This window comes from Mesocricetus auratus, unplaced genomic scaffold (assembly GCF_017639785.1).
Source record: "Mesocricetus auratus isolate SY011 unplaced genomic scaffold, BCM_Maur_2.0 Super-Scaffold_100004, whole genome shotgun sequence".
NCBI lineage: Eukaryota > Metazoa > Chordata > Mammalia > Rodentia > Cricetidae > Mesocricetus > Mesocricetus auratus.
This window is the reverse complement of record NW_024429189.1, coordinates 50,127-66,799: the sequence shown is the minus strand read 5'-3', so window position 1 is coordinate 66,799 and position 16,673 is coordinate 50,127. Positions and strand designations below refer to the sequence as shown.

Here is a 16,673-nt window from a genome sequence, read left to right as displayed (position 1 = left end):
CAGGTGAGGTGAAGTGTGTGTGCCCTGAGTCCCTGCTGGAGATGTGGGACCCACCCATGATTACACAAAGGGAAGGCTTAGCAACGGCAGGATCCCTTCCGTGATCAGGGAGGGCAAGGTCATTCATCTAGGAAGTGTTAGGGTGTGTGCTGTGTGAAGCCGGGTGATCATCAGAGGACATAACTCCTGCCCTGCCTAAGACTGAGGTAGGAAGCCTGCGGACAGGGGTAGAGGCACAGGGAAGGGGTGTGGAAATTAACCAGGGTAGTCAGAGAGGCCTCCCAGAGGACATGGCCAGGGTTGGTCTGGGCCCAGTGAGGAAGCTCTCCCATCTGGGTCACAAGGTCATCCATGGCTGCCCTTCCTCGTTTTATGGGGTGGGGGCAGGCATCAAGTTTAGCAGTGTCCCTGACATTCCATCCCATCCCGCCACCCCTGTAGTGCCAAGTGAGCCTCAGGCCTTCTTGAAACATTGTCTATCCATCTGTTCCGAGGTCTCTCCAGCCTCAAGGAGCCCCAGGTGTTCCCACATGTCACCATCACCTCCAGAAGCAAGGACCCTCACCGCACCCCTTCACCTGGCCTGTCAGGGTCACCCCTCCCTGTGGAAACCCTGTGACACTGAGAACTCGCTGAGCCCCAGGAAGAGCCCAAGCCCATGGGCCCATCACCCACGTGTACCAACTGTCTCCTGACTCAGACCCTCTTATATCAGGTATGTCCAGGATAGAAAGCCACCTTAGACTCGAAAAAGCCTTGTGGCTCCCACCGAGCCTCACTCTGTCCCCATCACCCGGTTTCTAGACTAAGATCAGGGCCTCTCCAGTGACCCTCAGCCTTGACACAAGGCAGCTCCCTTGTCCATCTGCCCTCCCAGCTGAGAGCTACTCTGCCTCAGTCCCGGCTGGCTCCCCATGGCTAGTGCTCAATTAATTGTTCAGTAGCAATTAATTGCACTGACTTGCCTCGGGAGGCCTGGATTTTTCCCCGGCCAGACTGACTGGGCAGCAGAGGCAAGCCTCTTGCCATCTGCAGGCTACCCAGCCAGCCTTTGGGGGGATAGAAAGGGCTAAGGGCAATGCCAGTCAGGAAGTGGTATTCAGACAGCAATGCACCTCTCAGACCGAGCCCTGTCCTTTCCACTCCATTCTCCAGAGGGCAGGCTGTGACTGCCGAGTCCACTCAGGGGCTTGGGGTCTGGCGCGGCGTCCAGTCTGCTGGGGATGGCCATGCAGTGCTGGTGCCCGAAGCTGGGCAGTTTTGATGGGGAGCCTAATGAGAATGGATGGTCTGGGAGGCCAGCAGCCTCCCAACAACAATTGAGCGTCCAGGAGATTCTGTGTGGCAGGGGGTTGATCCTGACAGGTGCCTGCAGGCATCTGGGGGAAGATTGCTTCTGACGGAAGCCAAATGGATATGAACGTTTACCGGCCACACAAGCACTTTGCAGACCACTCCAGTGTCTCCTGCAGAGCCCCCATTCAGGCCTCAAGGAATCGGGTCTAAGCCAGGCGCTGCTCCCCCACCCATCCCGGCTAATCGTCCCTGAAGCCAAGGCCGAAGGCATTACCAGCCCCAGACCCTGACTGACTTCCCAGGAGATTAGATCCAAGTCGGCCTGAGTGGAAAACAGACGCATGACCACAGCAGAGCCTCAGCCAGGAACAAGCCCACTGTAATTCTGATTTCCGGGCCTGGCAGGGGGCGGGGGCCCTGGCCGTTCTGCCTGCCTAGGGATCCCAGAGGCAGAGGCCATAACTCAGCCTCTTTGCAGTTAGAAAAACAAAAGAGCTTTTAACCCCAGACACGGATCCAGTACATTTAAAAGCTCTCCCCTAGAGCCTGAAGACAAGTTTAGAGATATGTCCATCTTCAGGGTCTCCAGGGAGCCTTGGTTGCACTCAGACTGGTTCCTAATTGCAGGCTCTGACTCGCTCCTTCCTTGATCACTCTGGCCCCCTCCATCTCCCTTCTGCTGGGGACACTGACCCCTTTCAGAACTGCCCTGCCCTACAAGTCCCAAGTGCTCTCCTGACACACTCCCTACCCCTCCCTTTGTAGCTCTATCTGGTGTTGAACTCCCCCCTTGAACCTCCAAAAGAAGTCAATGCCAAGGGTCTTGGTAAGCAATGGAGGTGTCCCGTGTGAGGCCAAGGTCAGAGACTGAAGAGAGGCTGGCTGGCCACTGGGAGCCGCTGGCCTGTGTGAGCGGAGTGGTATTAACCATCTGGATTGCCATGGTGGCCTACGTCATCCCCAGGGTTGGGCCCATGGTAAAGATACTGATTGGCCTCCAGTTCATCCTGAACCAGAACCCTCACTACTCCCAAGAATCACAGAAGTGGGCTTTGCAATTTCCTTTAAAACAAAACAAAATTGCATGAGCCAGGCATGGCAGCACACACCTTTAATCCCAACACTTAGGAGGCAGAGTCGGCAGATCTGAGTTCAAGGCCAGCCTGGTCTACATAGCCAGGGCTGTCCTGTCTCAAAAAACAAAAATAAAACAAAGGTTGGTTTGTGTGTGTGCATGTGTGCCTGTGGCCGTGGAGGCTTCAGGGTGACCTCGGGTGTCTTCCTTAATGGCACCCCCACCTTATTTTATTGAGACAGGGTCTCTCCCTGAGCCTGGAACTCAGTGATTAGCTAGACTGCCTGAACAGCAGGCTGCAGGGACTCTCCTGTGTCAGCCTCCCCAGAGCTGGGGCTGCAGGCTTGAGCAGCCAGACACAGCTCCACGTGGGGCTGGATACGGACGGACAGACAGACACTGGCTATCACGCTCGTGGGGCAAGCACTTTGCTGACTTGGTTTCTCCTTGACTTTGGGGGTTTGGCTTGAGTACAGGTAAATCACAGCCTGACTAAAACTGTTAAACCCCCCATTTCCAGCATCGCAATGTGACCACGCCCCATCAGCGGAGGAGACTCTGAGTGACTGGCTGGGCAGCTTCAAAGCCACAATGTCTAACATCCAGTGGCAGCAGCCTGGGACACTGGCGCTCATACCAGGCCAACCCCAGTCTGGCCTGGAAGTCTGTTCCTGAATGAGTGACCCTGACCTGGTGACTCCTGTCCCCCTCCATACATTCCTGGTCCTCCTATGAGCCACTTTCTGGTGCTTGCCTTTAAAAGTTCGAATGCTGTGCCCAGAGACATGGCTCAGCGGCTAAGAACCTGAACCGATCCAACAGAGGGCTGAGTTCGATCCCACCCAGCACCCACACCGGGTGGGTCACAACTGTTTGTAACACTAACTCCAGGGGATCTGACGTCCTCTTCCAAGGGCTCCTGTACTCACAAGCACATGCCCTACGTGTGCACAGAGTTAAAATGAAAAAATGAAGCTGGGTGGTGGTGGCACACACCTTTAATGCCAGCACTTGGGAGGCAGAAGCAGGCAGGTCTCTGTGAGTTCAAGGTTAGCCTGGTCTACAGGGCGAGTTCCAGGACAGCCAAGGTTACACTGAGAGACCCTGTCTCTAAAACCCTATAAATAAATAAATAAATTACAATCTTGTGAAGAATCGGGGCTCAGAGAACTTAAGTAACTTACATGAGACCACACAGCAAAAGCCACATCATTGCCAGACCCACTGATGAATGGCAGAGGCCAAGTATCACTTACAGGTCACACTGCCTCCTCAGCAGAGGGACTACACCACAGCCCTGTCGCCTGGACTCCATCCATATCAGCAGACACACCCCCCCCAGCTGACCCTGCACCCTGAGGATGTCACCCGCTCTTCACTGCCTGTGCTCAAAAGCCCCTCCCACCCTCCAGGTACTTTACCAACCTAACCCAGGCTACCCCTCTGTCACAGCAACTGTCTGAATCACTGCAGACGCTAAGCCCCTTGACAGGATAGGGGCGGGGCTCCCCGATCACTACATTTCCAAGACCCCGGGCGCATACAGGTGTTCAAGGGAGCCGAGCCCACAGAGCAAGGCTTCCTTAGGTCGGGCATGAGGTCGAGCACAGCACTGCATTCTGCGTAAAGGAAGAAGGGGTTGCACTGTATTTATTGTTTTTTGGTTTATATGGCTTTGATATCTTGAAGCTATTTTTGTTTGTTTGTTTGTTTTGCTTTGTTTTTTGAGGCAGGGTTCCTCTGTGTTCCCGACTGTCCTAGAAACTTGCTCTGTAGACCAGGCTGGCCTCAAACTCAGAGATCCGCCTGCTTCTGCCTCCTGAGTGCTGGGATTGAAACGGGGATTTGCATTTCTTAATTTGCACACAGGGGTCAATGGTGTAAAGAGTCTGGGAGGCTCTGGGGAGGGTCAGAAGCCTTCAGTGTGGAGAAGGGATTGCAAACTCATTTCCGGGAAGTACCCCTCAGCTCCAGACCAGGACAAGTCACAGCACACGGGACGGCTCCTGCCTGCTTTCTGTTGTTTAATGCCCTCTGAGTAGTACTGAAGACTATGTGAACATTTCGTGAAATTCAGATCTCAGTGAGAACAGCCCAGTTATTGAGACAAAGCCACGCCCTGCTCCTTTTTGTCTTATTTCCCCTACAATGGCTCCTGAAGACGGCAGGGCCTTTGCTGAGCACGAGCCTCTATTTCCTGCCGGGCGCTCTGCAGACAAGTCAGGCTTGCGGGACGCACCAGCTCCCTCAGCTCAGAGGAACCTCAGGGTACCTGTGGCTGGCTACACCACCCCTGCTGCCTGGTACAGTCTTCCACTGTCCAATCAGGCAGACCTCGGGAGGAACAGGGCTCAGAGTCCCCTCCTTCCTACCTACCCTGGACAGAAAAGAAGGGTTACTCAGTCCGCGTAGTGACGGGTCCCTAGGCATCTCCATCCCAAGGCCTCACCCCACCCCACAGCACTCCTGAGAACCAAGGCCTGGGTGCTCGGGGCTCAGGGGCAATGGTGCCTCTCACCTGGTTTCCGCTCCCTGAGGGCAGACTCACCTGATGTCTATAGGGAATGGGAGGGGCTGCAGTTAGCGTCAGGCAGAGCGTGCTGGGTGCGCTGCCTCTACAGACTCACCGTCCAGCCTCCGCCGTCAGTACGCATGTCACAGTAGACCTGGAAGCCAGCTGGGTAGTGGGTGGGGAAGACGGAGTAGACACCATCATCCTGCTGCCCACTCAAGAGAACGTCCAGGCAGTCCCGGGGCCGAGAGCCTGTGACAGGGGAGCCAGATCAGGGTGACGGTGGCCCAGATGCTACGTTCTGTCATCCCTTCCCTCCAGAGAGGTCCCCGGCTCTCTCTGACAAGTCTGTTCACCTTGCGCTTGTCAAGAGCACAAGCCCTCAGTCCCCAGTGAATCCCCGGGGCCTTGCCTTCCTCGTCTGGAAAATGGGCTCATGGCTCACCAGGTCAGGCTCTGAGTCACCTGGCCCACAGGAAATCCGTTTTTTGTTTTGTTGTTGTTGTTGTTGTTTTTTTTTGTTTGTTTTGTTTTTTTATAACAGCATCATGTCCTTTCTATCAGAGTCAAGGTGGTAGAGGGTGGTAGACAGCCCTCACTGCAAGTTTCTTCCCTGGAACTGGGCACCCGAGCCACCCAGAGAAGGCAATCGAGTTTCACCTACCATTAGCGCATCCTCGGGGCCGGGCTCCTCTGGAAGGGGCCCTTTGAAGGTCAGCCTTGACCCGGGGCCGGCCCAGCCCCCGCTCCCTTTGCAGAGCCTCCAGGACATCGCTGACAGAGTTCACCAGGTGAGCCATGTGACCTTGGCTCTCAGAAAGCAGCTGCAGAGTACAGAAGACATCAGAGGGGACACAGACCTGGGGAGCCCCTGCCAGGGAAGCCTTCTCCCTCCCCTCACCCTCCACCGCTTGCCCTGGCCTCAGGGTCATGTTCCTGGCAGTTCGAGGGGTCAGTGGAGCTCTAAGGGGTTAGAGGACAAGGGCTCTGGTGGAACCCTGGCCACTGCCATGCATCCAGCCCCCTGACAGGGCCAGTGCAGGAAAAGGCAGCAGTGGGCATCAGCCCAAGCTCATCCTCCTGAACCCGCCTCCATTCTGTCGGTGGGACAGGGTGTCACGTGGGTCAGGCTGGCTTTAAACCTCCGATGCTCTTGCCGCTCCCTGCCCCCAGGTGTGGAAATCACAGACAAGTATATGTCTATACTGTACCCAGACAATTACACACCCAGTATATACATTGCTGGGAACCCGGCCTGGGCTTCCTGCTTCGCAGGCAAGCACCGCCCACCGTGCCCCACCCCACACCCCAGCAAGCCTAGGTTGTTAGGAGGGAAATGAGTTGCCCTCACCTCCCCAGCCTAGCTGCTGTAGGGACCTGTGACTACACACACAGCTCCAGTGTGGCATGGGCCCCATTGGGGTCCTCACTTTGCCTTCCTGGCTATAGTGCAACCCAGCCACCATTTCTTCTAAGCCCCCACATGAGGAGGCTAAGGCAGGGTGTGTCCCTGCACTTAGAGAAATGGGCCGGAGTCTTGGGAAGAGCGTAGAGCCTGGGAACGAGTCACTGGGTTCAAACTGGGTCCCAAGTAAGGACGCCCTCTGCTCCCTTCGCCACCCCCCAATTTGCAGGGAATCCCCATAGATGCCCAATGTCCATCACTTCACAGGGGCCCCACGTGCTGCAAAGAGCCAGGACTTAAGATGTTACCTCCGTGCTCCCAGAGGGAACCAGAAGCCTCGAGGGAGAAAGACCCTGCCAGTACACCAGTGCATATGAGAATCAGGATTCATACGGCCTCCTCAGGGCAGGTGGGGGGCAGGGGGAGGGAGCAACCACTGTACTACCAACCCGGGTGGGGGTGGGGCCCAGGCCCTGGCGTCCCCTGAGTGGGTTGTGGCTCCAGTCCTGTACTCCATCGGTTGTGTGACACCCTCCCTGCCCTGTCTGCACACCAGGAGGAGGGGCCTTCTTTCTGGGGTGAACTGTCACCACTACACGTCCCGGGGCACTCCAGCCATTTGAGGTAACACATACCCCTCCCATTTTCCCCTCCATCACTGTCCATGGGTTGGAGCTCAATAGAGCAGCATCGATTCCCCAGGAACCCCTTACTGTGCTGGCTGGATGCAGGGTGTGGGGGTCCCCTGCACCCTCACCCTGGGCTTCAGAGAGCTAGGGGACCCAGCGGAGAGGGAGACGGTGGGCAGCTCGCAGCACGAAGTAAGCTAGGTCTTGCTCACCGAACCTGTCACTCGCCAGATAATAGCCCATCGGAGAAAGAGAAAGAAATACACCCAGCCAGCAGTTTACAAAATATGATTCGCGGCTCGTCCGAAGGCTGGGCTCTGCGAAGCTCTAGGCCTTGTTGATTTCCCCTCTGCTGAGCAGGTGATCAGTGGTCTCCAGGAGCACTGCTATGGGCAGGGGGAGCCCGCTGCCCCTACCACAGTGACCTATGGTCAGGCTCCATGGAGCCTGTGGGGACACAGGCAGCCCTCGGTGACAGGGTGGCAAAGACCCCCCAGTACCCCTTACTGCACAGCCCATCCTTTTGAGTCGCCATGGTCATGACATTCAGCAGCTTGGGCACGGCCCCTCCCTCTCCCTGGCAGGCAGAGGAGACCTCGGTTTAAACTAGCAAATGATTACCACTGAAACATATAAACCTGCCCCGAATTAATAGGGAGTCAGTCACTGCTCGCTGAGCCGCACAAACCATCATAAGAAGAGCTGGCGGCGACCAGAGGCCGTGAAATCAGGGCAGCTGCTTCCAGCGAGGCCCAACAGTGACCAAGCTTCCACCAGGCCCTTCACCACTGAGCCTCAGTCTGTCCCTCTGCAGAGTGGGGCGACAAAAGTCCCTGCCCCGGGGAAGCAGACCATCACGTCCACTCACAAAGCGTCTTCAGTGGTGGCTCCCTATGTGCAGGCTACGGATGGAGCAGACTCTGGGTGTCTCCACATGCTAGAGGCCTGCCGAGCAAGCCCTGTGCAGCCAGAAACACCAGCATCCCCTCGGGCTTGGCCCGGCACCCCATCTTACAGGTGGGGAGAACCTACCTAGAGAGGGGATGTGACCCACCCAAGATCACCCAAAGCTAAGACGGAACCCACACTGTATCCTCCAGTCAACACGAAGAGCCGCTAACCTTAGCTGGGCCGGTGAGCATCACACCCTGGCAATTATGGCTTTGGGAACAGAACCAAGGGTTTCGGGAAGGGGCTGCCAGATGGGCGAGGGAACATGGCTGGTTGTCTCTGAAGGACAGAAAGCATCTCGGGTGGTCCTGTACCAGGTGAGTGGCAGCACTGGAGCCTGGGGACACTACCCATCTTGCGTTTCATGGGGGACATTCCAGCTCAGAGGGCTGCCTGTAGCCAGCCTGAGCTCGCCAGGGCTGAGTTCAGGGAAGGCAGAGAGGGGTTCCTGTCACCCAGATCCTGGCGATCGCCTGTTCTGTTGATGGGCCCGGGGGAGGGGCAGCAGGAAGCTGGCTGTGTGTCCCCCCAACCCAGGGGACCCATCACCCTGTCAGTCACCCAGACAGAGTGACAAGGGCTATAATTTCTCCAGCTGCAGCCTTCAAGGGGAGGGAAGAGGGAGACTGCTCATGAGCTATAGAGGACCAAATGCCTGGTCACCTTGGGTGTAGAAACAGCTGTGATGGCCAGCGGGTGGGGGTGACTTCAGCCCTCAGGCTGACTCAGGGGGTGAAGTGGTACAGGGCTGGGGGGGCTGGGCAGGGTACCGAGGACACACCAGCACCACTTTCCAAGCCTGAGTCCCTCCTCCTCCAAGGAGATCTAGCTGGTGCCCAGGGCCTTGTGGCAGAGCCAAAGCCAAAACCTGTCCTCTAACTCCACTTGATCTTTGCAGGAACCTGGTTGGGTACCCGGTAGGGCTGGGGATGGAGGAGTTGGGATGTCAAGGGCCTGGCTGGGTTCCCCTCAATGGCCCTGCATCCCTGGAGACCTGTAGTCAGCTCAGAGCAAAGCAGTGACAGCTCCCATGGGCCGTCATAAGACAGACTGGGAGCAAGCCTCACTCTCCTTACCTCAGTTTGCAACTGATGACGTGGGGGGGGGACGGGGGGGAGGTAATGCCTGCCTTGTTTGCAATTCATGGCCTCTCAACGGGCCCGGGAGCCCCCCCTAGCACTGGGTCTACAAGGCTACAGCGTTACCAGGAAAGTGTGTGGGAGAAAGGCTGGGTTGGGATAGTGGTCATGAATGTGAGACACAGCCCTCCGCAACTGGAAAGAACAAGGCCCAGGCTGGAGCTCTTAGAGACTGAGGCTGCAAACATTACACACTCAGTACAGGGGCTGGTGACCCCGCCCCTCCACCAGAGGGCGTACGTAGATCCCGGCCCTTACCCGGACTAGGCGGCCCTGTTCGCTCTGCAGGGAGCTGAGGCCCTGGCCCAGCATGCTGTGTCCCTTGCGGAGTCCGGCACATTCGGCTTGCAACTCAGAGGCCCGGGCCAGCAGCCGGGGCAGCTGGTCAGCCAGTGCATCCAGCAGCTCGGGGGCACCATCCAGCCTCGGCTGGGCCTGATGGTCACTCAGGGCCCGAAGCATGGAGGCCTGCGCCCCCTCCAGGCGAGCGAAGCTGTCGGTGAGGTCAGGGCAGCGAGGGTCGATGAGAAGGCTGAGGTGGGAGCTGTCGGCCCTCTCCACGGTCACCAGGGCACTATTGGCCCCTGCAGACCCTGTGCTGATGATGGGTGGGGGGGCCGTGCCCGGCGCGTGGGCGTGGTTCAGGAAGAGGACTGCACCAGTGACAGCCACAGCCAGCAGCACTGCAAGGGACAGGAGCACCGTGCATAGCACGTAGCTGCAGCTTGGTCGCTGTAGGTCAGCCCAGGACACACAGACAGACAGACAGACAGACAGACAGACAGACAGACAGACAACAGACAGACAGGAGAAAGGAAGGGAAGCATTAGAAGCCAGCCTATGCCTGCGGCTGTGCCCAGAGAGGCCGGGAGGAAAGAGAGACCACCCTCGGGAGAAAGCTGCACGCAGCCCTGGGTCAGAGAGAAACAAGGAAAGCAGAGAGGGCTGGTGCACCAAGTTGTCCTAACAGTGGCTTAAGAACAACCGAAGCCAGAGCCAGTGTGTCACTTGCAATTAAAAATGATGCCATGGCTGTGTGGCGACAATGCTTTGGGACCTACTCGTTCTACCACGTCACTCACAGCCCCTGAGCATTTATGTATCTGTGGAAAAAAACTCAAGTCTAGAGAGGGCAAGGGGCCTGCCCAGAATCACACAGCCAATTAGGAACCAGCATACTGATTGGACCTGGAGCTCCCGCCTTTGGGCGGGGGCAGTGACTAGGCACCTCCTGTAACCAAATCTCAGCTCTCACACACGCTGCCCCTACACTCTCAACTTCTGAATCTGAGATGGCTCTTTAAATGAGTTAGTATATTAAGGCCCCTGGAGCCGTGCCTAGCACGTTACACTTCTGCAATAAATATTAGTGGCTTTTATTATCTCATGATCAATGTGCTCAGAGCATCTGGAGGTGGTTTTTATCTTCCACCCGGAGCGTTATTTCTGTGTGTCCTCTGCATCGGAGGACACCTTCCCTTCCTCATGCGTGGTAAGATCTTACGGTGTGGCTGCTGCCGGCTTGCTTTCCTGCCATGTAGAAAATAGCCATTGCGTTTACTAAGACGCCAACTGCTTCTCTGCCACAAATCCCAATGCTGCAGAGAGCTTCTGAGTCTCTTGGCAGGAGAGGAGCAGGGGCTGGGGGCAAAGGGCTGCCTTCTCCAGGAAGCCCTCCTTGACTGTTTCCTTCTCTCCGCAGCCTGCAGTGGCTTCTCCCCCAGTGCTGCTCAGGACAGATTTTTATCGCCTTCAATCCAGTCACCCATTTCATCACTTTTCTACTTACAGGAAGTCCCATGAGCCAGGCTCAGGGACTCTCCAAAAGACACATCAGTGGAGACTCAGACCCTGTGTCCCCTCCAGAGGTGTTTGTGTCTGTGACCTGATTCTCAACCTCTCTGGGGACATGGTCCCTTTGGAGCTCAGACAAAGGCTGAGGACACAGTTTCTGGGGATCCTGGAACTGGTAAGACATGGGCAGGCCACCTGCCTGGACCTTGGCCGCAGCCCCGTCGGACCACCTGGCACAACTCCGTTCTGACCTGTGAAGTGGGTGGACATACAGAGGCCGGAAGAATGGGTGGGCCAGGCCATGCCTTTGGGACAAGCTGGGACACCTGGCATCACAGAGCCTCAGGACCTCCCGGCAGAGCCTGAGCCTGGGGTTCTGAGATGCGGCTACCTCCTCTTCATAATGGCACACACGGAGTGGAGGCAGCCCCAGGCTGTACCAAGCCCCCACCCCAGGCAGGCCGGCAGCTCGCAGGTGCCTTATCCCTTACCGTAACCATCCCTCAGGCATGTAAGGAGTCCACGCCTCTGAAGCCTGCAAGAGCAGCCCCCGCTGTGAAGGCTGTGGCTGAACTCATTGTGCAGATGTGGAAACTGAGGCTCAATGACCAAAGACCCAATCCCAAAGTGACACGGGGGGTTGAGGGAAATGTTGGAGAGAACCTGGGGCTCAGTGGCTGTGGGTTGAATGTCCCCCAACATTCCTTCCTTGCTAAGCAAGGCTGGGGCTTCAGGGACAAAGCTGTGTTGGCAACTAGGAGCCTGTGGCACCTGAGCATCTCCAAGTCCTGTCATCTGATTGTGTGGCATTGAGGTCCCCCAGCCAGCTTGGAGAAAGGCTCATCATCTCCTAATGGGTCTTCAGGACTTCATCCTGATGGATTGGGCACAAGTCTTCCCAGGGGAGTGGGGACAGAGGGGACAGAGGAGGAGAGGGTGGAGGGAGTTGCAGGGTCCCTTGGAACCAGGGTGGCATGGGAGCTCAGCGATGGAGCAGGCTGCTCTTGGAGGAGAATTAGTCTTTAGAGATCAACTCTAAAGATGAAGAGCTGCTCGTTTTTATAGGCTGCGGCTTACGTGCCTCGCAGAGAAATCGCCCAAGATAATAAGGGGGCCCGGGCCAGGCGGCAGCGCTGTGCCTCGGGCTGGAGCTTATTAATCAGTCTTTGGCCAGGCAGAACAAGGTGCACCCCAACCCTCCCATACAAGGTGGGGGGTAGAGGCAGCACAGAGCCTCCCAAGGACAAGGCACAGAGCCTAGAAGGGACCAGAAGCCTGAGTCAGGAGATGGGGTTGAAGGCCTGCATGTCCCCAGCTAAAGGGATGTCTGTGATCCCTGCAATAGGGGTCAGTGGCTGCGCCTTGAGATAGTTGGCAGGTAAAGGTGCTCACTGGCGAGCCTGACAGTCTGGGCTCAATCCCAGGGACTCACGCTGTCTTCTGACCTCTATGCACTGTGGCATCTGTAACCCTGCTGCCCACCACACGAAGTAAATAAAAATTAAAAAATAATTAAGCGCTTGTTCAGTGGAAGGTTAAGGGGGGCTTGCCCCTCCCAGATATCTCTATGGGGCGGTGACATTCGTCCAATATACTTCATGGAGTCATCAGTCCTTTAGAAGACTTGGGTATCTACAGTAGAAGATTCAATACCAAGGGGCCCTGCGAACTCCATCCCTGCATATGACACCCGTCCCCTCCTCTTGCTTTCTCTCTGGTGGCCCAGTCCCGTGGGTCCTAGACAGAGAGCCTCATCGAATGAGGAGGTCTGTTGTGGACCAGGAAGGCAGGGTATCAGGGGACAGCCATTCTGTCTCCCATCCTGCGAGCCTCAGCCAGAGGCTGAGTGTGGAGCAGGGTTGCTGACTTTGTACTGGAGGTCTGGGGTGCTCTGGCTTTCTGGAAGGTCCTAGGGGCAGCCGCTGACGATGCCGAAGGTGACAGAGACGATGTGGGAGCCGCCTGAGTCATCCCTTCTAGAGGCTCAAGACGCCTACATTTTCACTCCCCAGGGAATCCTTGGCTTGGCTCTCGCTTTGCTGGCAAAGGGTTTCCATGGGTGTCTGTGAAGGGCCCCCAGATTCTGGCCTCCCCCCACATGGTTCACTTGAGCCTTAACTCTGCACGCCCAAGCTGGTCACATCTCCATCACCAGAGTCACTGAGTGTCACCCCTGGCCTGAACAAAGAGAAGACAGGACACTGGTCCCTTATATCCCTCCAGGCCCCAGATACTGGGAGTGTAGCCATGACCAGCCCCAAGTGTGCACACCTGGTGTCTGCTGTCCCCTCCCCAGGGCTAGACATACCCAGGCCCCTCTCAGGCAAATGTCACCAACAGCTCTATGGGACTCTCCCTATCCACCTCAACCACCCCTGGGAGCCTCAGGCAGGCTATGCTGACTCTAAAGACAGCTGAAGGGGAGCCCAGTGGTCTCTTCCTCCCTCACCTCAAATCTGAGTGGTGACTTCTTAAACTCTAGTAAATGAGAAGAGAAATCTTTCTTGTATGGTATCCACCATGGCCTGTGGCAGTTCCTGACTCCTGGGTTTGTCCCCAGGGGACTCCATGTTTCCCCGAGGCATGGGCTGCATCTCCCGGTGTGATGTAGGGTCTCCATAAATAGCCATGGAATTAATTAAATGCAGCAAGGACTAAGGTTAGACCTCAGGAAAGACTTCCCAAACAGAATAGCCTGCTTGCTTTCTGGACCGTTTCTACAAGTTTTGAAACACGGGGTTGGGCATGGCTGGGAGGCTAACTCCTGGAGGGCCACTGGGGTTCTCTCAGCGAGAAGCTACCATTCCCTCCGAGGAGATGGTCCAGGGTGACATCTTTCAGACATTCCAGGGCCAGAAGCTGGTATGTAGTTCCTGAGCGTTATCTGAACACCTGGCAAAAATCACTTCAGTGTCTTCCTGCCCCAAGGCACACAAGGCCCTTGCTGTGTGGGGGACAGAAGACACCCTAATGAAGTTGTAGTCAGCCACTTGGCCAAGGTCATTCATCCAATGCAGAGAAAGTCCAGGATCAGAGACAGGCAAGCCAGGCCTGAGGAGGTCCCCAGGAGTGGCCATGTTGGACGTGAGGAAGGGCTGGACTAGGCTCTGGAGGGCAGCGGGTTCAGGGAAGAACACAGGCTCTCTCCCCTTCCCCTTCGCCCCATCTGCTCAGGCCACTGGTTTGGTCCTTGGGGGTGGGGGGCAGCCTCATCTATTGTATCTGCCAGCCTCCTGTGGTGATGTGAACAAGGCTGTGAGCCATGCCTGGCCTGATGCTGGGTGCAGTCTCGGTATGATGCATCCTACTCTGGAAGCAAACAGGAGAGCTGTGGTCAGGGACAGGGCGCCGGGAGAACCAGCCTTTTTGTGGGCACACGGCACTTTGAGGGGTGCAAGCACACCAGAAGTTCACTCGACTTCCTTGTTAGCTCGCCTCGTTAGGGGAGGTGAGGAAGAACGGTATGGTCAGTCCCCATTTTACAGGCGCACCAGCTAGAAACAGCGACTTAGCACGAATCAGAGCCCAAGGTAAAACTAGGGTAGAAGGAGAAGTCCCCAGCAGAGCGGGGCACTGCCCTCTCCTTCCCCCCTACTCTCTCCATGTTCCTCAGAGGAAGACCTGGCCTCTGGTCTAAGCATACAGTGGGCACAAGACCCAGCCTGGTGCATACTGGGTCATTATTCAGTGATGGAAGGGGTGTCCAATACCCCCATACCCAGCATAGACGGCTGAGCTCTGCCGTCTGCAGCTCGAAGCTGGTCCCCAGGGCCAGCAGAACCCAGGAGGCCACGGCTGGCCCAGGACACCTTGAAGTTCTGTTTTGTAGCAGACTCCCCCAGACGCCCCTACCTCTCCTCTGCCATGTTCCTCCTGGTTAAGCATCAAGCAGGTGACCTCAGTAGCTGACCTGGGCTTCTGGGAAGGAATACAACCCGGGCAGGGGACCTAAAGGAGGCAACGGGGGAGCTCAGAGGGGAGAAGTGATCTAGAGCCAGGGGCATACTTTAAAAAACAAAACTGCTTGGACCAAGAGCCCCGCCCCAGGCATCCGGGGCAGGGGGGGTCTCCCAGAAGAGGTGGCCTCATTCCAGTCCTGCGTAGCACAGGTAGGGTGTTCCTGGATGTGGAGTGCGTTGGGGCCTGGTGGGGTGAATCAAATGAGAGAGCAAAGCTCTAGGAGTGGCGAGGGCCCAGGGAGGGGAAAGGCAGTCAGGACCGGTAAGGTACCAAAGGACAATTCCAGAAGTTAAGACCTCAGCAGGAAGGGCCCTGTCAGGAGCAGTTAAGAAGAGGAACCGAGCACTCCGGAAGGCAACCAAAGGGACTGGCAGAAGGACGATAGACTTCTTACTCCCTGGCCCAAGTGCTGTGTGGCCTGGGCATATTCCTCAGCCTCTCTGATCCTCATCTGTGATGTGGGGACGTATACTCGGGAAGAGCCACTGACTAGAAAGTGAGGTAGCATCAGGGCTTTGCAAACTGTACCGAGCTGGTCCCCCTGACAGACCAGTGTGGCTCCAGAACGAAAAGCAGGCTGCAGTTTTGAAGAGTGAGGGGCGGGCCTTGGCCACCCCCTCCTTCTCCGGTGGCAAACGCTCACTGTTCCTTCCCCAGTGACATCTGTCTGGGAGAAATTTAAAATTTAAAACGGGCAGCCCCATTATCTGCTCTCCTTGGCGAATGGCCTCCTCAACACGCCTGTCTATCTCCGTCCCTTGATGGCTCAGCCTGGGGCAGTCCTGCGGCCACCCCTCTGCCTCAGATGCCCGGCTCTGGGTAGCTCCTCCCTGCTCTGTCCCAGTGCACAGCCCTGGGCACCCTCCAAGCCGGGGTACGTTACTGTCCTGCAGAGGCAGCAGGGAGAGAGGACCAGGCAGACCCGGGTTCAAATACTTGCAGGGCTGCACGGCCTCGGGCGGGAACTGGACCTCTCCGAGCCCTGCTCTCCTGGTCTTAAAGTGGGAGAAGCACAGAGCCCAGGCTTCTTACAGGAGATAAATATTTTCTGCTCCCCTATTGGGTTTGGGAGTCTGGGTAAAGAGGGAGATGGGGTGGGGGGTGAGAGAGCAGGTCCTGATCTTGAAGCCTGGGAGGACGTGAGGGGAGCCTGACCCAGGCTGAGGACTTGCAAGTGGGGAGAACGCCCATTGTGGCTGTGGGCGAATGGGACTCGGCACGCGGATCATCTGTCTGTCAGCTGTCCCCAACTGAAGGGCTGGTCCACAACCAACTATAGGTCCCCCCTTCCCTCTGCATGAGCGAGCACGGGGGTCTCCGATGGGGGTGGGGACCGGTTGCAGCGAGTGCCTCCTGCAGGGAGCCCCGAGTTCAAGTCTCCGCTGAGGGAGGAGAGCAGGTGTTCCCCCAGCCCTGCATAAGCTCCCCAAACTCCAGCCCCCGCACCCGTCCCCGCGCCCGTGGGTACCTGAGGTTTGTCGCGCGGTCGGTCCTCAAGTTGGGACGCGCCGCCCACGGTCTTCCACCGTTCGTGGACCATCTTCCCGCAGGACCCGCGGGGGCGCAGGGCGCGGCCGAGCGCAAGGGAGGCACGAGGTGCACGGGGTGCACGGGGTGTGCTGCGCGCGCGGGAGGACCCCTCGGTGCAGGGGACCAGGGGCGGCCCGAGAGCGGCAGCCGCCAGCAAGGCTGCGTGTGAGCGCGTGTGAGCGCGGGCGCGAGCCTCTAAGAGCCGCCCGCGCCGCGCCGTCCCCGCGTCCCGCTCCCGCGCCTCCCGCGCGCTCCTCCCTCCGCCCTCCTCCTCCCGCCTCACTCTCCGCGTCTTCTCTGACTCGGACTCTCAGAGCTTTTTATTGCTCCCCGCGGCTTCCCGGGCGCGCGCACGCGGCCCGCGGGCTCCAAGACCTGGCCG

General features: G+C 57.4%; 1 protein-coding gene across 1 annotated transcript in view; it reads right to left on the bottom strand.

Annotated features, from left to right (window-relative positions):
- Fibcd1 (fibrinogen C domain containing 1) overlaps positions 1 to 16,461 on the bottom strand; it is a 30,274-nt gene extending 13,813 nt beyond the window's left edge. Inside the window, exons 1-4 of the mRNA XM_005085521.4 lie at positions 16,230 to 16,461; positions 9,266 to 9,739; positions 5,548 to 5,707; positions 4,999 to 5,135 (exon numbers count right to left, since the gene is read on the bottom strand). Coding sequence (XP_005085578.1) covers positions 4,999 to 5,135; positions 5,548 to 5,707; positions 9,266 to 9,739; positions 16,230 to 16,301 — 843 coding nt within the window. The 5' untranslated portion in view covers positions 16,302 to 16,461. The remainder of the gene's footprint in view (positions 1 to 4,998; positions 5,136 to 5,547; positions 5,708 to 9,265; positions 9,740 to 16,229) is intronic.
- Between the last annotated feature and the right edge of the window lie 212 nt (positions 16,462 to 16,673).